Raw genomic sequence first — 27946 nt, forward strand, 5'->3', positions numbered from 1 at the left:
AGTCCTGGGACTTGGTCATCTGTTGGACCTGGAAAGTGAGGGTGGGAGACTTTCCTGCACTGATTGCCAGGCCACCCCACTGCTTACTGGGTACCCCCTTGAGCAGTCCATGATCACCTCTAACCTATTAATCTCTCTGAACTTCATCCCCTCCTTCTGCTGCTGCTGCTCACCCAGACCTGTTCCTGTAGGTTCCCTATCTAAAGGCGTCACCATTCACCCAACCACCCCAGTTAAAAACCTTGGCATCACCCTCTACTGTCTCCCCATCCCATCCCTTCTGGCCATTTACTTCCTAAATGTTTCTCCCATCTGTGTGGCCTCTTCAATCGCCGCTATCACTGCCAAGTTCCGGCAGGCCCTTATCAGCTCAGGCCTGGATTACCCACAAAAGCCTCCTATCTATCTCCCTGACTCCAGTCTGGACCCCTACCCCCACTCTCAAATAAAACATCCATCCTCCACCGTGCTGCCGCGTGAAGTTCCCAAAGGTCACCTGACCAGGTCACGGAGTAAGACCCTTCATCCAGGGCTGCTCCAGCCAAAGGATAAGATCCAAATGCCTTAAATGGCACACAAGACCCTCCGTCACCTGACCCTGTTTGATTTTCTAGTAAATGCCAGAAGTGCCTTAGTCTCCAGCACATACCATGCCAGCATTTTGCTTTGTTTTGTTTTTTCTTTACCTCTAGCAGATCCCTCTGCCTGGAATGCCTTCCACTCTCCCCTTCCGTGGCCTGGCTAACTTCAGTTCATCCTTTGAAACTCCCTTTGACTCTCCTCTGCCCTGGGAGGTCCTCTCCAAGTCCCCATTCCCCACACCGTGGATGCTCTTCCATACTGACTACAGGACCTTAAAGAGGCCTGTGGCTGGGCCGAGCCTTCTCTCTGGGCCCGGGGAAAACCAGGGAGAGGAAGTCACGTCACTTTGGTGTCCAGCCCCCAATACAGAGCCTGGCCATGTGGGTGCTCCATGCACGTGTGGCTCTGGGCTGAAATGTCTGGTGGTGACCCTGGAGGAGGAGCAAATTACCGGGAAGGCTGGCATGAATAACCCCAGAGAAAACCCCCACATCACATTTTCCTTGTCGTCCCTGGCAGGGCCAGGACGGCGCCTCTGACTGAATGCAGCTGTGACCCGATAACCAACTATCTGGCGTCTGGTTTGATTGCATTTGATTTCAGAATTTGATTTCTGCTTCCTTCTAAAAACCTCATTCTCCTATGTCTGTGGTAACCAAGAATCTCTCTAGTGGAGGCAGGCTGTTCTCCACAGAGCAGCCCCCACCCGCCTCCTCAGGGCAACAACAAAATGGTTGGTCATGAGCTGGAGGGTAGAGACTGTTTCCCCCACACCTGCCCCTGCAGCTTGCAGAGCCCCTGGCGCGAAGCTGGCCCTCCAGAATACTTGCTGAATGGGTGAATGCGTCCAGTTCACCAAGATTGGGGACGGGAAGCCTGAAGCTGCTGGGGACCGGTGGGGGCAGACAGCCTGGGATTAGACTTGATCTACAGATAATCCCCCAAATCCAGAAGCCACCTGGACAGCAGCCTGGGACTGAGCTCCATCAACGGATGCATGTTGATGCCGCAGCTGATTCCGTGACAGGATTTTCCAGGGGCTAGAAAACGGCTTCTCAGAAAACAACTATTCTAATTATTATTGGAGTGCGACAGAGAAAAGGCCTGTCAATCCTTTAAGGGCAGAATCCATATGGGGAGATTAACAGCTGGCTCTCCTCTCTCCATTTTTACTTTTCAGCACTTTTATTACGGAAATTTTCAAGAAAACAGAAGAGTGGAGAACACAGTATAAGGGACCCCCCCCCCCCGCCCCGTACCCATCCCTGAATTTTAACGATTACCAACACAAACCCAATCCCGAGTCATCGGTATAGTCCACCCCTTGTGAAGCAAATCCCAGCTATCATCTCGTGTGCCGCCGTCAAGACTTGGGTGAAGACCAATGCTCATTTCCGATTCATGTGGGGGCACCGGCCGCGGGCTCCCGTAGCCCTGCCTAGCTCGGTGTCTGGCACAGCCCCCAGCAGGTTCTGAACCTACGTCTCTGAAACTCGAAGCCGGGCTGATTATGCGGCGCCGGGCCCTGCCTCCTCCGCTTCCTCCTCTTCCCGCACAGCGTGGGTCACCTCGGCCTCGTAACGCTCCTGACACCCCACCGGCAGCCCCCGGTGATGCGCGAGTGAGTGTCTCCGCGCAATGCCACAGAAAGCAGAGGGAGGCGCCTGTCACTTCCTCTTTCTCCGGCTGACTAACGCCGGGCGCCCGCCCCGCGCCTCCGGCTCCCCGGGGGTGTGGCCACAGCCCGAAGGGGGCGGGGAAATACCCATATTTGGCCTTATATGGGCAGCCACGTCACAGGCCGCACACTCATTCACATAAAACGCCGCGCTGCCGGCGGAATCCCCGGCTTCTGGGGCGGCGAGTGGCCCGGCCGGGTGCCGAGCGTTCGGGGCGGGAAAGAAGAGTTGAGCGGCCGCTCCGGCGCCGGGCTCGGTCGGCCGGCCGCAGCCTCGCGGGCCGCCCTCCCGTGCCTCGCCAGCGGGCACCCTGGCCGTGGGCACCTGCGGGGCGCGCGGCGCGCGACCGCTGGGCGGCGGCGGCATGAAGGTCACGTCGCTCGACGGGCGCCAGCTGCGCAAGATGCTCCGCAAGGAGGCGGCGGCGCGCTGCGTGGTGCTCGACTGCCGGCCCTACCTGGCCTTCGCCGCCTCGAGCGTGCGCGGCTCGCTCAACGTCAACCTCAACTCGGTGGTGCTGCGGCGGGCCCGCGGCGGCGCGGTGTCTGCGCGCTACGTGCTGCCCGACGAGGCGGCGCGCGCGCGGCTGCTGCAGGAGGGCGGCGGCGGCGTGGCGGCCGTGGTCGTGCTCGACCAGGGCAGCCGCCACTGGCAGAAGCTGCGCGAGGAGAGCGCCGCGCGGGTCGTGCTCACCTCGCTGCTCGCTTGCCTGCCCGCCGGCCCGCGGGTCTACTTCCTCAAAGGTGAGCGCATCGGGGCCGCCGATTCCCTGTCACCAACCACCAATCTGCCACCGCGCCGGAGAGTCCGGGGCTCTGGGGGTCCCCTCCTTGTGCGGGGCGCCGTCTTCGACCCCGGACCCGGTAGTCTCCACTTGCCGGAGCCTGCACGCTGGGGTTTGACGTGCGCTGGGGAGGGCACCGCCACTGTCAGCGCTCAGAGCTTCCCCCTCCCCACTCGAGTTCCTCGAAAGCTCCCGGCGGCAGGTCCGCCGGGGTGGGTGCGGTTGGTTACGCTGCCGGGGGCGCCCCTTCTCGGAGGCAGGGGCCGTCGGCCAGGACTGGCGCGGGTCTCCGTTTCCCCGCGCCGGCTTAGCCGCCCTCGCTGGGGCCTGGGCTCTGAGTCTTTCTGATAGACAGATCTGGCGGGATCAGCAGGTCGCCACCCCCTGGAGCGTGGCGCCGCGGTGTCCCCTTTCCTCCCGCCTGGAAAATAAGCGTACGTTAAGGTTGTCTTCATCGACCCCTCTTGCCTTTTTGACCCTGGCGAGTCCCTCCCCTTCCTTTCCATTTTATTTTACTGCTTTTTATTGTTTCCCCCCCCCCCCCCCCGGCCTTCCTTTCTCCCCTCCCAGACCTTTCTCTAGCTCAATTTGGAGCTGACAGCCGTCCCACCCTTTTCACCCCTTCGCTCTACAGCTCGGAGAAAACCCCCCCAGGGCTGGCCTCCTGCTGTCTCCCCGGGGTGAGGGGCGGCTGGCAGTCGTGCCAGGACTCCGGAGAGGTGCAGCCAGGACTCAGGACCTTAGTGGTGGAGGGGATTCCGTCGCCTTTGGTTTGAGATGCCCCAGAAGCTGCCCCACCAGTCAGCGCATTACACCTGCTGGAGAAAGGACTTGGACTTCCTGGTGGTGTGGTGGGTGACTGACAAACTACAGAGCAATGATTCTTGGGCCAACTCCTATGACTTTTCCCGCCTTGTATTTGAGTCCTTTGTAACCTCGAATGTATGAAAGACCTAGCCCACAGTGCAGAGATGAGGGTTCAGCCCAAGCTGTGCCCCAAGGCCCTGCCAACCCTATTGCAGACGCCTTGAGATACCACAGTGATGTGGTTCAGAACTCGGGGGCAGTGAATGGAGGGTGAGGGCCTTGTTTTAAAACCATGCAATTTGGGGAATTTCACACAGTCCAGGCCAGGAGATCACATGGGCAGCGCCCCACCCCCCCCCCCCCCCCCCCCCCGCCTCGTATTACCACCTCTTGTAGACTGTCCCTGGTTGATTCCTCTTAAGGAGGAGACAGGCAGAAGATGCTCTTCCTTGTCCTTCATCCTCAGCCCTCGGGATGGAGGGATGCCCTCCAAGCTCTGCAGAAGTTTCACACTTAGCCCTGGATTTTTTTTCTCTTCCTGATGTGGTTTTTGTCTCCTGTTCTTAGCAATGAATACAGGAAAAGCTACCGCCTCCCCAAGTATCATGAAAGATATGTTCCAGGAAACTCCTCCTGGTACTACCTCGGCTCCCCACCCCTCTTCAGCACTGGGTGGGAGGAGGGGGGGGCATGCTGACGGTTTAGAAGTTACTGCCACAGGAAGTAAGCAGCTCACATCTCCGGAAAATTCATGTTTAAAAAAAATTTTTTTTTTTAATGAGAGTAACATACACAAGTAAAAATTTTTAAAGCACAAAGGCTCTACAATGAAAAGTGGGTTTTCTGCACCCCCTAGAACCTACTTCCACTCTCCGGAGACAGCCACCCACTATTTCTCTTGTTCGTCCTTAGACAAGTTAATTTGCCATGAGTATCTTTAAAACATAGAATGGTTTTGTATAGTTTCTATTCATGCCTCTTTCACTTAACTTGATCTTGGGATATTTGTCCATATCAGAGCATACATGTCCACTTTACTTTTTTTAAAATTTTTAAAAATGTTTTTATTTTGAGAGACAGAGCACAAGTGGGGGAGGGGCAGAGAGAGAGGGAGACACAGGATCTGAAGCAGGCTTCAGGCTCTGAGCTGTCAGCACAGAGTCCGATTTGGGGCCCAAACCTACGAACCATGAGATCATGACCTGAGCCAAAGTTGGACATTTAACCAACTGAGCCACCCAGGAGCCCCAATTTTACTTTTTAAACAAATCCCTAGGTGGCAGCTGGCTGATTACTTTTCAGCCTCACTATTTGAGGCAGTGTGGTAAAATAGATCTTTGTCCAGATGCTTTGCATGTGCACTATCTTTCAGTAAAATTGCCAGGTTGATATTGTGTGTGTTTTAATTTTCAGTGTAAGTTGCTTGATACTTACCGTTATAACATTACTAAAATCTTAAGTTGTTGCCAAAGAAAATTTTTTTTCCTTATCTAACTCATGTCCAGATGTGAGTTCAGGTTTTATTTATTTATTTTTTTAAGCTTATTTATCTTGAGAGAGAGTGCACACAAATGGGGGAATGGCAGAGAGAGAGGGGGGGAGAGAGAGAATCCCAAACAGGCTCCATGCTGTCAGTGCAGAGTTGGATGTGGGGCTCCAGCTCACAAACTGTGAGATCATGACCTGAACCAAACTCAGGAGCTGGACACTTAACTGACTGAGCCACCCAGGCACACCTGAATTCAGGTTTAAACTAGTGGCGTTTCAGATCTTGGGAGCAATGCCTTTTACGCTTCCCTTATTCCTCCTCTCATCCCCCCCCCCCAAAAAAAAAACCCCGCTAAAATGAGGTGATGACCTAATGGCATTGTCAGTGTGTATTTATAAGCAGTGTGCATGCACCTTCTCTGCTCCCCTGGTAATGCAGTGGTGATCAAAAGCAGAATCACTCTGAAGAGGGTTGAGGCAGCCAAAAGAATTGTCTAGGCTCTTGCAACTCAAGTGAGGCACCAGAGAAGAATGTTCTGTCTCTCCATGCCTCTGAAAGGAGTGGGTGAAAGACAGAGACCCTCTAATCTGAAGGACTCCTGACCCCAGCTTGAAGAGACAGGACACTGTTTATCTGGCCCTCAGAGCTACGCTGAGAATCTGTGTTGCTTGCCTTATTTTGTCAGTGGGCAGGCAGGACCCAACCCACACCCGCACCTCCTGTCTGTCCTCCGAACAGCCAACTCTTAAGTGCGCTATTTACAGACAAGAGATGGGGTGGCCTGAAGGCTTGCTTCTCTTTCCCAAGCCTCATTCTTGGGAAAGCTTGGGAACGCCTGGGCCACTCTTACTCCAGATTCCTGTTCCGTATCACTCAGTTTGTCTCCTGGAACCCAAAATGTTGGAGGCCCAGGCACAGGAAGTGATTTACTAGCTAGGGACACCTCTTCCAGCGAAGCTGTGTGTCTGTGTGTCCGTGTAAGTCTGACATTCTTTCTGCCTCCTAGGAGGGCAAGGGCCTAGGGGCTACGGTTGGGAGGAAGGGGAAACTAAACCACAAACACCGCCACCTTCCACCTCCATTGCTCTCTGGCGTGGTCTTTTGTCCTGACTGACCTAGAGGTCCAGAAGCTCATCTGGGGAGGCCCAATGGGCTTTTTGTTAAAGTGACCACAGAGGAGATTTGAGTGTACTCACTGGGGGCGGGGGCAGTTCCAGCAAGCTGGGAGGAAGCAGTAATGGCAAGATGACTCATTCTAGGAATTGGCTGCAGCTTCTGGGAGGGAGCTGGAGACCGCCATGGTATCCATTAACCATTTGTCTACTGCAGGGGGTTAGAACCACCACATGCTTCACTGTGGGGCTGTAATAACACCAAGAGACAGAAGAAAGAGGGGACTTTGTAGAAAATACATGGCCTCTACAATGTGTATCTAATTGATGATTTGACCCCAAGTGAATTTTCTGGGTCAGAAAAAAATTAGAAGCAGGTTTTCTGGACGCTCTTGGAAGGGCCTTAAATCCTCTTGGATTGGGAGCAAGGATGTCCCCAAGTAAAGCTGGCCTATTCATTGAGGCTTCTGAGGCCAGTTTTTCATTTGGTTCTTTCCCACTGAGTGCTGGGCCTTAGACTTTGTTTTTTTGTTTTTTGTTTTTTTTTTTTTGCATTAAAAAAATTTTTTTATGAATATAGTTTGTTGTCAAATTGGCTTACATACAACACCCAGGGCCCATCCCAGTAAGTGCCCTCCTCAATGCCCATCACCCATTTTCCCCTCTCCCCCAATCCCCCATCCACCCTCAGTTTGTTCTCTGTATTTAATAGCTGAGACTTCTTTGTATACCCAAGTTTCTATGACTTGGTCACAGATAGGTTTTACCTTAAGTGACCCGTCTGGAGAAGTTTATCATTTGAAGATATGTAGTCGTGGAGAAAGGTCAGGGAGGTGAGGTGATCTTCAAGGGGAGAGAGACAGTTCTTACTTACTGGGACTGAGAATTAAGTTCCAAAGGCCTTGGGTCTCCAGTTTGGTTTGGAAGTTAATTAACTAGATTGATTACTCAAAATCGGACCTATAGAGAGGATTGTCAGCAGTGTTCTGAGCACCTTGGGAGTGCGAAAGGGCAGGGTTGTTTTATTGCACTGAGTTTAAACCTCATATTGGCCCCCATTCCCTTATGAATAGAGAGGGTTCCGTCTATAATCCAGTTCAGAGCTAATGGGCTAGGGATGAAGCCAACCAATTTAGGAGTCTCTTCTTGCAAATGAATGAAATTCTGTATAATCACACCTGCATTTTAGACAAACAAGTGAAAATAGCTTTTGTTTTCTGGAGGGATTTGGTTAATATTTGCCAGATGTCGGATACATTTCCTTTCACAGTTTAAGCTGCTTCTGATAGACGCAAAAAGTTAATCATTGCCTCTCTGAACTGTAGCTTGTTAGAAGAGAGGGGAAAAAAAGTGTGTGTGTGTGTCGGGGGAGGGGGGGGGCGGGGTGAGGGGGGTGTAGCCCATTTCTATTCCAAAGCTATTAGTTGGCTTGGTTCAATTTTTCTGTAAGACCAGAATCTGTGTTAGCGTAATATTCTTGACTCTTCCACACTTGGGGTATTGACTAATTGGGGGCATTTTCTGAAAGCCTGAGAAATCAACGCTTAACATCTCTTCCTTTTTTGTTTTCCTTGCAGGAGGATATGACAACTTCTACTCGGAATATCCTGAGTGTTGCGTGGATGTACAACCCATTTCACAAGAGAAGGTTGAAACCGAGAAAGCCCTCATGAACCAGTGTGGGAAACCAGTGCTCAGCATCAGCTACAGGCCGGCTTATGACCAGGTACGTGGTGTGGTCTTAGAGGCTGCTGACTCTGTTCCTTCCTCGGCACCCCAGCTCTTCCTCTCCCCGCTCAGCAGCACCGGTTCTTTCTTTCGTGGATCAGGGTTTTGGGCAGAGCCCTCGAGCTTCAGAGAGCTGTTACTTGCCAACTTGAGTTCCCATCCAAGAGTAAATGGGCTTCTTTCCAGCAAACAAGCTGACAAGAGCAAACGAGCCACAGGATGCTTGACAGCTTCTGGAGAAAAGGGGAAGTGAAAGATACATTATTATTAGCTGGCCTAGGAAGTGCAGAGAAGCTTCAAAATATCGGTTTAGGTTTCCCTGAAGGTGTTTCAGAGCCGACTTTCAGGCTTCCTGTGTTGATCTTTCCTGATCTTTTCCTGAATTGTTCATGCTCTGCAGTTTCTACAAACCAACCTAGTACCTGTCAAAGTGTGTCTTGTTATTTTTAACTGAAATGGGGCTGGGGGAGAGGTTGAGGGAGGGTCGTGGAGAAACAACCCTTGGGATGGCTAAGCAGTCTCGAAGGGTTTGTGGTGCTTACAATTCCATAAATTCAGAAACCAGAGCAGATCAAGAGATATTATAGAGGATTTCATGCTCACTCAAATAGGGGGGTGGTGGTTTCCTTCAAAGAATTTATACCTTCTGACAACTCACTAAAGGATGAAAATGTGGAAGGCTCAGTCAGGGGTTACCTACAATGTTGGAGGATGGGCAAAAGGTGGGCAAGGTCCCAAATCTGGCAGAAACCATAGATCAAAGTCCATCTTCCCATTTTACAGAGGGAAAAAACTTGTCTCACCGCTGGTGAAATGATCTATCTGCAAAGAATCCTGGCAACAGTAGGCCCAGACCTCCTCCCTTCTCTCAACTCTGGTTCTTTGCAAGACCTTGTTCTGTTTTCTACATGCCTTCTTTTAGGAAGGGGCCATCCTAGCCACCTGACCTGGTAGGAGGAGCTTCTCAAGGTTTTCCCACAAAATAAGAATATATCCAGATCATAAAAAGGAAGACGTCTGACTGTTGTTTAAAGTGCCAGCTGCCTAGCATGAGCAGAGCTTTGCCCCTGCGAATAAACTTCCCAGTAAAGCCAAGTGACTTCCCTTGAATGGGATCCTGGGTCAGGGAGCCCATTAGCTTGGCAAGGTGCCACGGTTATTATTTTGTTTTTCTTTATTGAAAATACAGCCTATGATGAACCCTCAAGCTTTCAAGCCATGGGCATGCGGCTTAGCTGGATTCCTATTTTTGTTTGTTTGGGTGGTGTTTTCCCCTCACTTCTCAGAAAGTGAAAGAGAAACAAGAATTGGCAGGATATCATGAAAGCACAACAGACCTTTGGCCGAGAGGACTGGGGAGGCCCTGATGTGTCTCCAGGGTTCATCTGGGGAACCCCCTCGTGCTATTTCTTAGAAGCGCTTCTGCGTTGAGAGAAGCCAAGCCAAGGTCGTGTTAACCTTTGGGGTTTCTTCCTCTTGAGTCTAAACAGGATTCAGAAAAGCAAAGAAATGTGGTTTCAGGAGTGTGTTGATCTAGGCTATATAAATAAGTGGATGAGATCCCAGGCCTGGTTTGTCAGTGTTTTCCAGGCACTAAAAGGAGAGAGAGATCTATGTAGGTGTGTATAAAGTATTAAGTCCGGGGCCAGCTATTGTAGGTGCTAATAAAATAACTAGTTGTTACTTTTACTTTCCTTTGTAAAATCGTCCATAACTTTCTTCTGATTAGCCAACCTGACCTTTGCCCAAACACTTGATTTCTCTGGAAAGAAAAAGCACACGCTGCATGATGGGTAATTTGAGAATTGCCTGCTGCTGTCCCTCATCCTATGCCTCTTTCCCTACTGTGGATCTGGCTGAGTTTCCATTCGACTTTATTCCAGGACAGGAAGTGGAAACACAGGAAGCAGATGGATGATATGGGAGAGGCTCCCAAAGACGCAGCCACTGTCCCCCCTCAAGCACAGTGTTTCCCTCTAAATCAGGGAGGGGGGGGCTCCCATCGTTCCAGTTTTGACTGGCTTGTCTTGCCACCCTGGAGATGCTAAGACTGCCACAGTCTAGCTGTTCCTTTTAACTTTGCCTCAGGGGAGATGGTCTCTGGTTCTAACTGGGATCCTCCTTAACGGGAATCCTGGTGTGTGGGTGGCCTTCCAAAAGGCTGATGTAAGCATCTTTCACGAACCCTCAGCGCTACCTGACAAAGATCAGGTGTGGGAGAAGCCCCTCTGCCCATGGCTTAACAGCTTTTCTTTAAGGATCCTGGGTAAACAGTGGTTGTTTTCACTTCTAAGAAGCATCCTTTTGGGGGGCACATTTTAACATTGCTAAAACCATGTGCACCTTAGGATCAGTGTCCTAGGTTTGATAAGATACACTATAAAATATCAGGACTGCAAAGCAGGGTTCTCATCTTGTTGAGTTTTATCTGCTTCCCTGAGAGAAAAAACAGGGCTTGCCCCAAGGTTAAAAGGCTTGCCCTGGTTCTCTCAGGGCAGCTAGAACTTGGGACATTAGCTTCTCGATTCTTCCCATTACACATAGCTTCTCGTCCCCATCAGCACAGGGAAGCTGCTAGCATTTCCTGCCTCCTCAATCAATATGTGTAAGAAAACGAAAATCTTCACCGTGTGGGCTTTGCCGTCACTGAGTCACAAGGTAGCAATGTAGGGTAGAGAGTTGGCCAGGGTGGTGGCTCCACCCACACTCCTGGTTGAACTACCCTGGCTCTGAACTCTCTACCTGGAAACCAGAAAGGGAACCTCCCACCCTCCAACAAGTAGGTCAGGCTTGTTTTGTTTCCTCTCCTAAATGAGCAAGCTAATCCGATATTCCCTGGCTATCCTTTGCCCCTGCTTCCAGGGCGGCCCAGTTGAAATCCTCCCTTTCCTCTACCTTGGAAGTGCCTACCATGCATCCAAGTGCGAGCTCCTCGCCAACCTGCACATCACGGCCCTGCTGAATGTCTCACGGCGGATTTCCGAGTCCTGCACGACCCACCTACACTACAAATGGATCCCTGTGGAAGACAGCCACACAGCTGACATTAGCTCCCACTTTCAAGAAGCAATAGACTTCATTGGTAGGTTCAGTCATTCGCCCTCCGTTGTTTGGGGAGCCGCCTAGGGCACCTGTTCTGGTTCTGATGTACTGATGGAGGCTACTTTTGCCAAGAAGAAAAACAAGCGTCTTGTCTGTGCAACCACCAGGAGTTGGAGCCGGGAAGGTTTGCAGCCACCAAAGACGCAGAGGGGAGGATTCGAGTTGCTATTAATAGGAGCTTCAATTTGCAAGATAAATGAATTAATATCATTTTATGGAAGTACTCACTGCTGCTCGTGTTATTTTTTCAAGCTGGGTGGGATGCGGTGTGTCCGTGCGTAATGCCCCACACCAGGGAAGCAAGGGAAGGAAAGAACCATCCCAACTGTGCTCCTACGTAGGTTGGGGTATTTTTAAAAAGCAAACAGAAGGATTGAGAGAGCACTGCTTAACACGCTGAGCCCCGAGGGCCCTGGCAGCTTTTCATGGTTTTTGGCAGACTGCTTTAGGGGCAATTTGTTTTGCATTTTCAGCTAATTTTGGATTAAAGATAGCATTTGATCAAGCTTCATGCTTTGCGCACAGAAAAGTTGTCATCTTTTGTACGTTGTGTTAGGCAGTTATCATTTCCTCCCCTGTGCAGGCCTGGAAGCCTCTGGCCCCTCTGCCCGGAGAGGGCTTTGGGCCCTGGGTCCCCACCTCTTCAGCATAACCTTGATTTTTCTCTCATTTGACATCTTCTTCCCTTTCCCCCATCCCTCTTCCTCGGCTGCAAGGCTGACTTTTTGCTGTCTCAGACTTGCAAACACCACTCCCCAACCTTGTGGTTTTGCCTTCTTTCCCAGAGTCCTTCTTTCCCTTGAATATGCATAGCTGTTGAAGCTGAGATGTGATTTTCCTTATCTTGTTTGGAGGGCTTTTGGAGGGGGAAAGGCAGATGTTGGCCACAGCAATAACTACTTAGTGCAATTAAAGCCCCCCCACCCCCCACTCCGCCTAGCTTTGGCCACCTGGTGGGCCCAGTGCTCATCGCACATGGTTTCTCCTCTACAGGAAACCCACTGGAAAACTCACCAGAGGCAAAAAGACCATGTCCTGGTCCCCTGAGCCTCTGGGCTGAGATGATTCCTTTGGCTCTCTGAGAGGCAGCCCAAATGATGGGTTGCGAGTGGGAAACCCTTGACTTTGTCTCCCTGACCCTGGGAATGCCTTGCCCTTCTCTGCCAGTTATTTAATTACCTAGATAGCTCCTCGGTGAGGTCATGAAACCCGCCCCCGTCCATTTCTCAGAACCCTCCCCATCCTGTGTGTTGTGTACATAACCGCACAAACCGACAGCATTTTGAAAGTACAGGATGCTTTTCCCCAGACTTCTTGCCCTCCTGGTAAAAGGAGGGACTGAGGCCATTCCCTGTGTTGACCTCCTTCCCAGGGGAAGGCCCTGGGAAGGTCACATGGAACACCAGCCCTCAGGGGTAGAGCAGAAGCAACATGCTCTAAGCCCTTTGTTTTCTTGGATACAGCACTGGTCAACTAAAAGCTAGCCTATAAGGAGCAAAAGAAAATCAGGAGCCATGACCCTGCAATCCTAGGGGTTGGGGTCCCCTTTGAACTAACTTACAGGGGCTTTATTTCTTTTGAGTCAGACTAAATTGGGGGTACCTCCAATGAGCTACACTGAGCGCGTCCTTTGGGATTTTCGTTCTGCTGGGGAAACTCCAGGGTTCCTCCCTGCCTCCACAGGAACTTGATGTTTTAGATCTTGCGGATTCATTTACAAACGTCTCCAACTTGAGGAGGGAGGCGGGTAAGGGAGCTGACTTGATTTTCCCTTCGAAACCTTCAGTGTTTTTTGCCTTACATAGTGCCAGGTACATCATTGAACTTCCTGTGTCGTAATGTAATCATTTCCTCGTTAGCAAGAGGGAATTGGAACGGCTGTTTTTCGTGGTTTTTAATTGGTGTGTGTATGTGTGTAACCTTTTGCCCCTCATTTTTAACTATTGTAGTTCTTTGGGGGAGAGGAGTGGAACAGGAAAGGAGGGCACCCCCTAATCATATTGAGCTAAAAGAATGCTAACTGATGGTGGTAGCTTGATGGCAGTGACTCCCATTGTTGTGCAAGATGGAGTTTGCGAAAGCCATTTATATCCTCCGGTCTAGTAAGCGTCACTTAGCCAGGGCTATAATTAGTGGCTGTGCACTACTTATCGTATGTTTGGTGGTGGGAACCCTGGGAGCTGAGCCAAGCATCCCGCCCCTGGCACAGCCAGAGAGGGTGCCCAGCGAGGCTGACAAGCCTCTAGCAGGAGAGGACTACTGGGTCATCACCATACGACTCAGATCCTGAGAGACAGGAATTCCTTTTCCAAGTCAGTCTTTGTACCTGGGACCCTCTCAGAGAAATGTGCCTACCCAATAAATTTGCACGCAATGTCAAGGATTTCCCAATGCCCTCTTGAAACCCATTCACGGGACCTGAGTTAAGATAGCATCTCCAGGAAGGGATGTGAGACTGCTGGACTCCAGGTCTGGCCTGCTCAGGGGCAGAATCTATGCAAGTATCCTGGCGAACAAGGAAGCACCTCTAAGGATAGAAAGGTCCTAAGTGGGGATAGACCTTGGTGGGACCCCAAAAGCTCCGTCCTCGCCAAGGGGCATCAGAGACTGTGTAGGAACCTCAGCGCTCGAACAGATGTGATGTTTTGATAACCAGGTCGCTTTTGTGCTTAATGCTTGTATCTTGGCATTGCCTTTTGGGTTCCAGTCCCAGCTCATCCTCACTGTCTTTTCTTCCTTCCAGACTGTGTCAGGGAAAAGGGAGGCAAGGTCCTGGTCCACTGTGAGGCTGGGATCTCCCGTTCGCCCACCATCTGCATGGCTTACCTCATGAAAACCAAGCAGTTCCGCCTGAAGGATGCCTTCGATTACATCAAGCAGCGGAGGAGTGTGGTCTCGCCCAACTTCGGCTTCATGGGCCAGCTCCTGCAGTATGAGTCTGAGATCCTGCCTTCCACGCCACAGGCTCCCTCCTGCCAAGGGGAGGCAGCCAGCTCTTCATTCATAGCCCATTTGCAGACATTGAGCCCTGACGTGCAAGGTTCCTACTGCACATTCCCTACCTCGGTGCTGGTGCCAGTGCCCACCCACTCGACAGTCTCAGAGCTCAGCAGGAGCCCCGTGGCCACGGCCACATCCTGCTGAAACCGGGATGGGGAAACAGCCCAGTCCCAAGAACAACTGTGATTCTGCTTTCTAAACTCGTGGACATTTCATACCTGTGCAATACCGAAGACCTCACTCTGTCCCACTGCCCCACTGGGAGAGTGAGCACCAGGCTTGCAAAGGAACTTCACACTGACATCGGGGATAGGTTTTCGGGACCGAAGGAAGGCCAAGCCATCATGAGAGCACAGCGCGTGCCAACTACTGTACTTCCAGACCCCGTGCCCTCTCAGGACCGCCCAGTCCCTGCACCTCCAAGTTTGCCTTCTCATTTCAAGCGTAAGGCAATAAATCCCTGCAGCAGCATGGGAGAAAGCAGTTGCTAGACCGGGAGAAAAGGCAGTTACGAAGCCAATTCGTTTTGAAGGAAGCACAATTTCCACCTTACTTTTTTAACTTTGGCAGTCTCAGTATCTGTCTCTGTTGCTTCAGGGCATAAGCTGATCACCACCCAGTCGGGAAAGTAACCCTGCAGGGTTTGGAGGGACACGATCTGTGTGCTGCTTTGAACACTCAGATGTTTTTGAGGCTCCCTCTTGGGGCCAGTAGAGACAGGCGGTTGAAGTAGGGAGACACTGACCTATCTGGGTGTCCTCTCCACCGTGGGTTCTTCCCTGACTTCGGACTTCGCATGATTCTTACTCATACTTGAACCTTTCTCATTGCACCTCTCCTCAAAGCAACTCTTCTTCAGACCTTAGACCAAAAATCACCCCTTCGAGGTGGTAGCAGTGGGTGCCAAGGGAAATAGGGCACCCACTGTCTGGGTCAGTGGCATTGAAATGGTCGTTTTCCCCAGTTTGCCGTCCTTCATGTGTGCTTGTCTCGTCTCCGGTGACACACGTCTTCATCCCTGCCCCTGGGGGTTGTCTTCAAGCTGTGGACTTCTGGGGTTTACAGATTTTGTAATGTGGTACTTCTTTTTTGTCCGTAGGTTCTTTCTCCAGGGGAAAAGGCAATAATTTCCTAAAATCCATGTGAATGTGAAGAAAAGCAGTATGTTACTGGTTGTTGTTGTTGTTATTGTTGTTTTTTTATAGTGCAAAATAAAAAGAGTAAAAAGAAAAAAAAAACACTTGTTTGTCGTTGGTGAGTTGGGGTAAGGTAGGAATACATTTAGGTGGGGACCCAGCCTGTCTCCCTGGATCCAAACGAATGCTATTTCCAAATGAGCACCAGGGCAGTGGTGATGCATGTGCTGCTGGAGGCGTGAGGCTGTGCGTCCGCTCATGAGCTGGTGATCTTAACGATATAGAATATTGCCTTCCGACCGAGAAGCTTTTCCCTGAGCTCACTTGCAAGTCCTTAGGTGAAAGCCACATGGAGAGGAGGTCAGAGCATTCATCCACTCAGGGCTCTTCACTCCCGTGAGTCCAGGCAAAGACTTTGCCTTGAACCTCAGATGCTTCATCAATGAAATGAGCGAACTGAGCTAGATGATCCTGAAGGTGCCTTAAAGCTCAAGGGCCCTTGGTTGCAGCAAACCAAGGCCAAGCTGAGGGCCAAGCTTGTGGTCAGCCTCCTTGTGTCTGGTACATGGGAGACACTCAGAAAAGGTTGAAAAAATGGCCAAGTGAATTAGGTGACTGTTCACCATAAGTGCCTACTCCCCTTTTTTACTCTTGGAACTAAATCTTCCAGATAATTCCTTCAATGAGTAGGTTTACAGCCAAGTCTGGATTGCCTTGCCTGCTGAGTTATTTCCTCTGTCGGTGGAGGAAGGAAGGAGCAATAGTGACTTCTCCCCACGCCTGAGAAGGCTTCTGCCCCAGCCTAACTCTTCCGGGCCTCTTTCCTAGCCAGCACCTGAGATAGAAATTCCCCTGGTACCTAGTGGGAGTTCTTTGGGCCCTCAGGGGCCCAAAGAGGCCACCAGCTCCCCCCTCAGGCACCATGTCAACAAACAGCGAGATGGCAGCCTAGCCCGGGGTAGCCCAGCTCTTTGTAAACATCTCAATTCAAAGGCTTTGCTTGAGGCCTTGCTCTCCACAAGCCTTTCCTTTTCCAGACTCCCCCCTCCACAGATTCCTTGGAAAGTCCTCAGGTAGGAATGCCACCCAGACTAGTGAGACTGCATTTCTTTCCTTCACTCCATGCCCCTCATCTGCATAATCCAAGCACGGCTTCCACACAAAGAAAGCAGAGTGAAGAACATTGGACAGGGAAGGGGGGGGGGGGGGCTCTGGCTCTCACCCCGCCCCATGGAAGGGGGGGGGTCTCTGGCTCTCACCCCGCCCCTAACTCCAGCGCTGTGGAGCTAATCTCCAACAATCTCGCTGGACTAAACTTGTCCAGGGCTTGGTCTAGTTGATGCCTGAGTTCCTTCCCACGCTTCAAATCCCTGAGGTTCTGCTCAGCCTTGGAACGTGACCCAGAAGCCTGCCCATTGTGCGGGCCTGTCAAGGTGCTGAGTGGCTGAGGGGCCTCAGGCAGGGAGCGCAGGGGGCCGGGAAGCTGGGTGCAGGCTAGGGTGGTGCGCTAAGCTGCATCGAACTTGCTGACATTTGCTTTATTGCACGAAAGTCTTTCTCTGAAGGGTGAGTAAGTCCTCTAAATCAGGCATATGAGGATTGCGCCTAAGCTAATGAGTCACCGGAGGGTAAGCCAAGTGAAGCCCCACAGCTGGGGATGGCTTTGGACTCTCACTCCCTTAATAATCTCATTAATTACACCGCCATTTGTGTCAAAACCAACTTCACACTGGTTTCCAGGGCTAGGTGGGGAATTAACGCTGCTGGTGCCCAGTTCCTTCATCCCCACACTTTGAAGAAACACCCCTCTTGGTCTCTAGCAATGGTCCAGGTAGAGATGTGTCTGGGAGGATAGAGACGTTAGTTCTCCCCTATTCTGTTCCCCAGCTGGGTCTGCGGGTAAGCCTCCTGAGTCCACTCTGGCTCCTGAGCTGGGCCTGATGGGGGCAGAAAACGTGTGAGCAGTCGCACACCAGTGTGCTGGCAGAAGCCCCGTGTCCCCACGGGTCTCCTTTGTGTGGCGACCCCGGGGAACATCCTGCCCAGGTTTCAATACCCTCAAAGGCTTTCTCTCTCTGAATTGCGGTGGTTTATCTTCGGAACACCGTAAATGAGCCCATCACCGCCCCGCTTCCCTCCTTGCTTAGGCCACTAGGCGGCTCAGGACAAAATGTTTAGCTCACTTCTTGACAATTATACAATTGTCTACAACAACTTTATGGCGTGCCTTTTGGGTATTGCCTCCACCCTCTTTCCTGGAAATAAAAATTTCCCAACTTTCTTTTTCCTTTACTTCCATTTCCACAGTGGCTTAACAAGCAAACAAAAACAACCGCTGGGTAGGAAAGATTAAACATCCCACGATGCATTTACAGAATGAGGTGGTCAGTTTATACGTGTGAAGAGAGGCCTGTGTATCTCCAGGGCTCTGCTACCATCTCCTCTGAAGATTCATCCACGGGACTGGGATCCCTTGCCTTTTCAGTAACCCTGCCCAGTTCTGTACTCTTTCTGGAATCAGTCCTGTCCAGAACCCAAGCCCGATGGCTAGGCCCCTCATCCCTTGTCTCTGCTTCTCTGGCACTGCCCTCCACTTTAGCCCTGTATGCTTATGGGAAGAACCCTGGAACAGATGGACGGATTGCTCAAAGCCGCAATACAGCCCCTCCTGACCTCCTCACACCGGAGGTGAGGGATGTGACTCCAAGCCTAGATAACCATCATTGCTCCATCCACTTAACACTGAGCACCTGCTAGAACCTGGGATTCAGCGGAGGAACGAGAGCCGAGCGGCCCCACCCTCATGAAGTTCACGAGTACTAACGACTTTCACTGGACTTTCTGTCCCAGACTGGAGCTGGCCTCTGAAGTTGGACCAATGTCTCTGGCCCCACACGATCCCCTTGCCCAGCTCCCCTCTTCTGGGCTCCAGCTTTATCTTCTCCCATCTGGTCCCAGCATACTCCATGCCCAAGCTCCCTGGAAATGGCATCCTGTACACCTGGCTGTGTTGACCCGTGCTAATAACGGAGCCCTGCCTCAGTGGATCCCTTAGTTTCTCTAGTATTGTTTAACTTGTTTTGAACACTGCATTCGTCTTGGCCCCACCTCCACCCTCACTGGAGTAAAAAAAAGAAGGGAGTTTTTAAATTAACAGATATTTAAATATTTAAATATGGGGGTGCCTGGGTGGCTTAGCTGGTTAAGCGTCTGACTCTTCAGATGGCTCAGGTCATGATCTCAGGGTTTCATGAGTTTGAGCCCCGCATGGGCTCTCCACTGACATCACAGAGCCTGCTTGAGATTCTCCCTCTTTCTCTGCTCCTCCCCCGCTTGCACTCTCTGTCTCAAGATAAATAAATAAACTTTGGAAAAAAAAAAAAAGAGGAAGAATAGAGTTCCTATTGAGCCCTAGTCCTTTCTCAGTGATTTGGCTAATAGCAGAAGTATGTAGTAAGCCCCTACTATGCACCACAAACCAAGCGAGGAGGGCACACAGGCATCATCAAATTTAATCCTCACTGCAGCTCTGGACAAATGTTTTTTGTTATCTCAATTTCCAGATGCACAAACTGAGCCTCAGGTATTAGGTCACACAGCTAGTAAATGGTAGAGCGAAGATGAAGTTACTTCACTGCTCTTGTACCCCTCTGTGCACCTGGAATATGCAGGAGATGCTTTTATCCATTGGGCTTTTGTTTGCAAGGAAGGGTCCCCTCAGGCCACATTAGGGAAAAGTGTTTGTGGATAGAGGTAAATAGCATCTACTTGCTCTTGACACACTGGCTTTCTGACAGTCACTAAACGTGCCACATTCCCTCCTGCCTCAGGACCTTTACACATGCTGTTCGCCCTTCCTGGAACACATTTCTCCCCTAAATTCACCCTTCAACTAAATAACTCCCACTGGTCTTCATGTCTCAGCTCAATGTTCTCCTTCCCAGGGAGGGTCTCTCAGGCTCCCAGACTAGGTCAGATGTCTCTGTTCATGTCTCCTGGCTCCCTATCTATATTTTTTCTTCATATTTCACCAAAGTTTAAAAATTATTCATTTATCTGTGATTATTCTATTAATGACTCTCTTCTCCAGACTAGAAGCACCGGGAGAGCAAAGATTATCTTTCATTTCAAGAGGGACCCAGCAAGGGCCTGATTTATAGTGGGTATTCAGTAAGTACTGGTTGAATGAAGCGGTGAATAAACAGCAAACCGGGAAGGAAAAGCCCTTAGAACCCGAAGCTGGGCTCTCCATTTCCCTCAAAGTCTGTGCTATCCTCTACACATAAGCTCCTTGACTCCATGCCATTTGCCAAATCCTCCCCAGACCTAGAGGAAACAAGTTTCCTAGATTCAATGACTGCTACCCTATTGGTCAGAGTTTATGTCACCACATCACCCCAGTGGTCACCGCTCAGTTACTCTAGGGTCAGGTGTCCATCCTGGGACCTATCAGTTTCCTCTATGTTCAGAAACCTGTCTAGACCATACTCCCTGAGTTGGGCTGTAGGTAGGGCAGTTTCTGCTAGAAGGGGCAGGGATCCTGCCATGCACTTGGCTAACTTGCCATGTAAAGTACTCAATTAATGCCAGTAGACTGAGTATTGGATAAGAAGACTGCCTTATAGCTTGGGCACAATGAAACTCAACCCTACCAGTCTTGTCTGACTGCCAGTGAGCACCCCAAGGTGATCAATTATGATACCTAAATTTTATACTATGGTAGTATTTATTTATAGTGGTAAATCAAATCGCTTCCCACCTACATACCTACCACCATTCACTTATAAAGTTTACAGAAACTGAGAAGCCACTAGGTGGGAGTTCAAGAGAGACCCTTGAAGCATCTGTACAGTTTTCATTCTGGGCTTCTCCAGCAGCCAAAAGAAAATGTACTGCTTGAGAGGAAAAACCTCTAAGATAGCAAAGCCTCGAATATATCTCTATGATAGGAAGATGAAAAAAATGTATTTCCAGCCTATGAGTAAAAGGACAGTAGACTTAGAATCAGGAAGCAGCTGCCAGATCCAGGGAACCTAACTACCCAGAACCTTTAAAAAGATCTTTGAAGGGCACCTGGGTGCCTCGGTTGCTTAAGCACCCAACTTGGGCTCAGATCATCATCTCAGGGTTCGTGAGTTCTCATCAGGCCTCGCACTGGCAGTTCGGAGCCTGCTTAAGATTTTCTCTCTCTCTCTCTCTCTCTTTCGATCTCTCTCTCCTCTCTGCCCCTCCCCTGCTCACTCTTTCTCTCTTTCAGAACAAATAAATAAAAATATTTTTGAAAAAGCACTTACAATTGGCAGGCTGCATGCTGGGTATTTTGGGTACTTTCTCTCTCCAAAAGGCCACAAGACCCCAGCAAAGTAGACTTTGTTAGCCCTGTGTACAGATGATAAAACTGAGAGATCACAAACCCAGCCTAAGGTTACATAGCTAGAGCCCGTGGATGTCAGAGCCAGGATACCCAACCTGCATTGGGCCCCCAAAGCCATACTCTTCCCTCTGCAGTGCTCTGTGTTCCAGAAAAGGAAATTCAAAAGCATCTCAGTTGTGTGTCCATGTCTACGTACCTTAAACGTGGTCATGAAATCCGTTTGTTCTTGAGCACAGGGTTTCTAGAGATCTCATTGTAAGAGCTCATTCACTTGACAGCCCTCTCTTCCAACATCACTGAATTGTTAGATTTGGGAGTTGAATTTCAGGAAGGACGTGGACAAACTGGTGTGTTTACAGATAACGGACAGTGAAGGGATTGGAAACTGTGTTATATGAAGAAGAGTAAGGAAAGGTAGTGATGCATGACCTGCAGAGGGGAGCCAATGAATTGTCTCACTGAAGCTGTATGGAGGGGTGTCTGGGAACTCAGGGGCTGGAGTGTCATAAGCCTGAATGTGAATTCCGGCTCTGGCATTTGCTAAATGTGTGGACATGGACAAGTTACCTCCTGGCTCTAAATCTTGAAGTTCTTATCCATAAAAGGGGTGGACTAATTGAGTCTACCTTGTGGGTACAGTTTGAAAGAGTAAATGCGATGAGGAATAATTGTCTACTATGAAGTCAAAGACACAGTAAATCTTCAATGAATAGTGGTCATGGTTATTAATTACAGTAATTACACCATTGAACTACCCACTGGTGTGAAGGCTGGGCAAGCAGAAGTGGGATTTCTATTGGAAATGTTGCCATGAGAGGATTCAAAGCTCAGAGCCTTTGCACCTGTTCCTTCCTCTGCTTCCTTCCTTTCCTTCTTCACCTACTCATTTATGAATCTCTGCAGTTCATGATTTCATTTTTTCAGGGAAATCTACCCAGATTTCAGGATTCTGTATTAAATGTTCCCCTGGTATCTATACCTTCCCTTCGGAGTGCTAGCACAATGGGAATTAAATAAGGATGTTCATTCTTTTTAAGTTTATTTTATTTTGAGAGAGAAAGAGAGCATGTGTGCAAGTGGGGGGTGGGGGGAGCAGGGAGAGGGAGAGAGAGAATCCCAAGGAGACTCCAATGTGGGACTCGAACCCATGAACCATGACCTGAGCCAAAATCAGGAGTTAGATGCTTAACCGCCTGAGCCACCCAAGCACCCTTGATGTTCATTATTTTTAAAAATCAACTTTATTAAGGTATAATTTACATAGTATGAGATTCTCTCATTTAAATGTTATAATTAAATGACTCTTGACAACTGTATATATACAGCAATGTTAACACCATTGCAATCAAGATATAGGCTATTTTCTTCACCTCCAAAATGTCCTTGTGCCCCTTTGTATTTACTCCTTTTTCCCTACCCCAGCCTCTAGCAATCACTAATATTTTCCTTCACTATAACTGTGCCTCTTCTAGAATTTCATATAAATGGGATCAGATAGGATGCAGGTTTTTGAGTCTGCATTATATTACTTAGCATAATGCATTTAAGGTTCATCTATGTTATCATGACTACTAATAATTCATTTCCTGGGGTGCCTGGGTGGCTCAGTCAGTTTAGCGTCCAACTCTTGATTTCAGCTCAGATCATGATCCCAGGATCATGGGATCCAGCCCCACATTGGGCTCCACACAGAGTGTGAAGCCTGCTTGGGAATCTCTCTCTCTCCTTCTGCCTCTGCTTGTGTACTTTCTTGTTCTTTACTTTTTTAATTTTTTTTTAAATTTTTTTTAACGTTTATTTATTTTGGGGACAGAGAGAGACAGAGCATGAATGGGGGAGGGGCAGAGAGAGAGGGAGACACAGAACTGGAAGCAGGCTCCAGGCTCTGAGCCATCAGCCCAGAGCCTGACGCGGGGCTCGAACTCACGGACCGCGAGATCGTGACCTGGCTGAAGTCGGACGCTTAACCAACTGCGCCACCCAGGCGCCCCTCTTGCTCTTTAAAATTAAAAAAAATAAAATAAAATAAAAAGATATATAAGTATCAAAAAATAATTCATTTCTTTTTATGCTTTAATGGTATTATATGGTATAGATATGCCAACATTTGTTTATCAATTCACCTACTGATGGACATTTGTGTTGTTTCCTGCTTTGGGCTGTTATGGATAAAGCTGCTATGGACATTTGTGGACATGTTTCTGGTCATGTGGTAAGTTGCATTCCTACCATTAATGAATGAGAGTTCCAGTTGCTCTATATTCTAGCTTATAGTTGGTATTGTCAGTTTTGTTGAGTTTAGCCATTCTGGTAGTATGTCGTAGGTAGTGGTACCTCACTGGATTTTTTTAGTTTATATTTCTTTCTTTTTCTTTTCTTTCTTTCTTTCTTTCTTTCTTTCTTTTTGGTATTCTGGCATTTTATTAAGGAAGGTATGTAAAAATATAGTGAGCTATGGAAATTTGTATAAAGTGATCATAAATTCAAAGACAGCAATTCACCAAATGACAATTTTCAAACACTTAAAAAATACAGTTTATGTACCTATTTAGAAATATACCTCAGAGTTTTCACATAAAAGCATGACTAATAATTTTCAAAAATAATATTTTTATCGTGATTTTTCTCCACTAGTGGGAAATTAAAATGGTGACAGGAAAGTTTATTATATCACAATAATTTCTTTCTTTTTTCCTTTATCTTTTATATAAAATTAGCAATTTTCAAATTACCTTTTCTCTATGTGTATTCTTATAGAAATAATACTAGAGGAGCTTTTAAGTCAGCCATAGCTAAAATGCTATGCCTCTGTGACCAATTATAATATAGAGTTTTATAGTTACCATTTCATAATAGCTCTTTATTGGAATTGACTGACTAAAAGAATACAGTTCTAAATGTCCAATTTTAGTTTATGTAAATTTCAACAAATTTCAACAAAGTTTACCTAATAACGTTTCAGCTTTGGAAGATACAATGGGTTAAGAATTATACTTTTTTGTTACATACATATGAATATTGACTCATGTATATATGTGTATATATATGTATATGTACATATATATATATATATACATACATACAGTTTCACCCAGTAATTTATGCAATCAAAAAAACCAAAACTCATTGGCAACATTTTTGACTACGTTTTCAATATCTTTAATAATTTAAAGAACAGGAAAAAAAAGCACTTCTAGAACTGTACTTACAGAAAAAGAAATGCAGAAGAGAAATGTGCGCTGTAAAACTTCATAATATTTATTTTCTGATTTAGTTTCGAGTTTGCAATAAGTTTAAACAGAAAAATGTTAGAAAATTAAAGGTATCAAAAGGCTTAAGTCAAACTGAACAAATTTAAAAACTCACTAACCCAGAGCATGCACTGCTCCTCTAAGCCTGCTGGAGTTCTTGATTTGTTTTAATCACACGGACAGCACTTTCTTTGAACTGCAGCTCACAAAAATTTTCAAGAAACTTTGCCATTTCTTCTGAAACAGTATCCAGGAAAGTTTCTTTAATGAATTTCACCATTGAGGTGGGAGCTAAAACTTCATGTAGTGTGTTAAAATCCTCTTTTATCATTGAGTATAACTTAAGCATTGTACTTTGGTATCCACGAGCCATTATGTCTAAATTCGATTCTCTGCTATAAGCAGGAAAACAGTTCTGCAGGAGCTCAGCCAACAGTTTATTCTGTATGCTTTGGTACTTGATTATAACTTCCGATTCTGGATAAAGAAACAACAGTTGTTGTATGCACTGCTTTTTCAACCAAATTTTGTGCTGTGAATTGATGATTTCATTATGGCTTTGTAATTTGTTCACTGAGAAGCGTCAAAGATGCAGTCTTATGTTATCCCAGATGGACTGTGCATCCATGGAGGAATCATCTTCAACAGAATGAAGAGAAGTCCCAGAGAGGAAATGGAAAGATGCTCCACTTAGAGTTGCCAGGAATGAAGTGCTGCTCTGGCAGGAGAGATCCCAAAGTGAATCCAGGATCACTTCTTCTTGTTTCAGTTCACTCTTCAACGAATCTTGCAGTGTTTTGAGGAATTTCATCAAATCTCCATGGGGAAGGGAAGGTGACTTGGATGAATTACAATTATAGTTATCTAGCCACTCAAGTCAGTTGTCGTTTGCAGCTGCACCTCTGGACACTGCTTGTTAACTTCAGATTGTATTTCCTTAATGCAATGTTCTATGCTTGTAGCATTTTGTTCTATCTTTTCATCAATGTCACTGAGTGACAATGTCACTGACATTTCACAAATGTCACTGCTTAAACTCCAAGTCTCCAGGAAGAGTTCGTATTTCTATAATTACTAATGATGTTGAGAATTCATGTATTTACTGGTCATTCATAGATCTGCTTTAGTAAAGTATCTATTGAAAATTTTCTTTAAATGAGTTATATGTTTTATTATTGAGGTTTAAAAATTAGTTATATATTCCACGGACCTATATATCTATTCTTATACCAGTACCACACTCTCTTGATGACTTTCATTTTGAAGTATATTTTGAAATTGAGAAGAGTGAGTCTTTCAACTCTTTGTTCTTCTTTTTCAAGATTGTTTTAGTTACTCTGGATCTTTTGAATTTTTACATGAATTTTAGTAGTAGCTTGTCAGTCTCCACCAAAAAATCAGCTAGGATTTTGATAGAGTGTGTGTTGAATGTGTAGGTCAATTTGGGGAGTATTGCCATCATAACAATGTTAAGTCTTCTGGTCCGTAAACGTCGGGCATGTTCCCATTTCTTTAGATCTTTTTTTTTTATTTCAACGGTTTTGTAAGTTTTTAGTGTAAGTCTTGCACTTCTGTCATTAAATGTATCCATAAGTGTTTTTTTTATGCCTTTGTAAATGGAGTTCTTAGCCTAATTTCATTTCGTGGATTGATTTTTTTTTTAAGATTTTATTTACAGGGCGCCTGGGTGGCTCAGTTGGTTAAGCGTCTGACTTCAGCTCAGATCATGAACTCGCAGTTTGTGGGTTTGAGCCCCGTGTTAGGCTCTGTGTTGACAGCTCAGAGCCTGGAGTCTGCTTTGGATTCTGTATCTCCCTCTTTCTCTGTTCCTCCCCCACTTGCACTCTGTCTCTCTCTCTATAAAATATGAATAAAGATTTTTTTTAATTAAAAAAAAAGATTTTTATTTAAATAATCTCTACACCTAACATGAGGCTTGAACTCAAGACCCCCAAGATCAGAAGTCACATGTTCCACCAACTGAGCTAGCCAGGCACCCCTACATGGATAGATTTTTGAACGCTGATCAAACCTTGCATTTCTGGGATACACCCCACTTTACCATGACATGTTATCTTTCTTATATGTTGCTGGGTTTGAGTTGCTACTATTTCATTATAGATTTTTGTACCTATGTTTATGAGGGAGGTATATAGTCTTATATTTGTCTAGTTTTTGTATCAGGATAATTCTGCTCTTGTAAAATGATTTAGGAAGAGTTCCTTCCTCTTCCAACTTCTGTAAGAGGTTTTATGTATAGAATTGGCATTATTTCTTCCTTAAATATTTGGTGGAACTTACCAGTGAAGTCATTGGAGACTGAGGTTTTCTTTTGTCTTTCCTTGTTTTTGTTTTTCCAGATAAGTCTGGTTAGAAATTTATCAATGTTATTCATATTTTCCAAATAACTAGCTTTTGGTGTTAATGATTTTTATGTATGATTTGTCCATTTTCTATTTCATTGTTTATCTCTCTTATATTTATTTTTCCCTCCTCTCATTTACTTTGGGTTCAATTTGCTCTTCCTTTTCTACTTTCTTAAGGTGATAATCTCTCATTGATTTTATGCTTTCTTCTTTTCTAAAAAAAAATTTTTTTTTTGAGAGAGAGAGAGACAGAGAGAGACAGAGAGAGAGAGAGAGAGAGAGTTAGCAGAGGAGACAGGCAGATGGAAGAGAGAGAGAATCCCAAGCAGGCCCCATGCCCAGGGTGGAGCCCCATGTGGGGCTCAATCCTATGACTCTGGGATCATGACCTGAGCTGAAATCAAGAGTTGAATGCTAGGGGCTCCTGGATGGCTCAGGCAGTTAAGCATCCAACTCTTGATTTTGACTCAGGTCACGATCTCACCATTCATGAGTTTGAGGTTCACATTGACTCTGTGCTGCCATTGTGGAGCCTGCTTGGGAGTCTCTCTCTCTCTCTCTCTCTCTCTCTCCCTTTCTCTGTCCCTCCTTTGCTTAGTGCTCTCTCTCTCTCTCTCTCTCTCTCTCTCGGAATAAATAAACTTAAAAAAAATTTTTTTTAAAGAGTTGGATGCTCAATTGACTGAGCCACTCAGGTGCCCCTGAACTTTCTTCTTTACTAATATAAGCATTTAAATCCATGGATTTTCCTGTAAACACCCTACAAATTTTGATAGGTTGTGGTTCCATTCTCATTCAGTTCAAACCATATTCTAATTTCTCTTATAATTACTTTTTTATCTATTTAGTTAATTTCCAAAATTTGGAAGAGTTTCTATATATCATTCCGTTGTTGATTTCTAGTTTTATTTTATTTTATTTACTTTTTATTTAAGAGAGAGAGCATGAGCTGGGGAGAGGGGCAGAGAGAGAATCCCAGCCAGACCCTATGCCCACCTCAGAGCCCGACTTGGGGCTCAATCCCATGACCCCCAGATCATGACCTGAGCTGAAATCAGGAGATGGATGCTCAACTGACTGGGCCACCCAGGTGCCCCTATTGATTTCTAGTTCAATTCTGTGGTGGTCATGGAACATACTTTGCATGATTTTGATTCCTTATTTATTTATTTATTTATTTATTTTTTAAGTAGGCTCCATGCCCAATGTGGGGCTTAAACTCACAACCCTGAGATCAAGAGTTGAGTGTTCTACCAACTGAGCCACCCAGGCACCCCTGAGCTTTTAAATTTATTAAGACTGATTTTAGGGCCCCAGATATGGTCCGCTCTCAGTGAATGTTTCACATGCACTTGGAAAACAAATGTGTATTCTGCTGGTTGGGGGTGGTGTTATGAAAGGTCAGGCCGAGTTGATTAATAATGCGGTTCAAGTCCTCTCTCTCCTTACTAACAGTCTATCTATTCTTTTATCAGTTTCTGAAAAAAGAGTGTGAAGTCCTCACCTACAGTTGGAATTTACCTGCTTCCCCTTTCG

The 27946-nt window shown here is 47.2% G+C and overlaps 1 protein-coding gene and 1 pseudogene across 1 annotated transcript; one reads left to right on the forward strand and one right to left on the reverse strand.

The window, feature by feature from the left end:
* The first annotated feature begins 2409 nt into the window (after positions 1–2409).
* On the forward strand, positions 2410–14500 carry DUSP5 (dual specificity phosphatase 5). Its single transcript, XM_047825674.1, has 4 exons — positions 2410–3004; positions 8031–8179; positions 11044–11263; positions 14027–14500. The coding sequence occupies exons 1-4, from the start codon at positions 2626–2628 to the stop codon at positions 14425–14427; spliced, it is 1149 nt and encodes a 382-aa protein (XP_047681630.1). The 5' UTR covers positions 2410–2625; the 3' UTR covers positions 14428–14500.
* Positions 14501–24158: 9658 nt separating this feature from the next.
* LOC125147620 (uncharacterized protein KIAA0825-like) lies at positions 24159–25058 on the reverse strand (annotated as a pseudogene).
* Positions 25059–27946: the final 2888 nt, after the last annotated feature.

This window comes from Prionailurus viverrinus, chromosome D2 (assembly GCF_022837055.1).
Source record: "Prionailurus viverrinus isolate Anna chromosome D2, UM_Priviv_1.0, whole genome shotgun sequence".
NCBI lineage: Eukaryota > Metazoa > Chordata > Mammalia > Carnivora > Felidae > Prionailurus > Prionailurus viverrinus.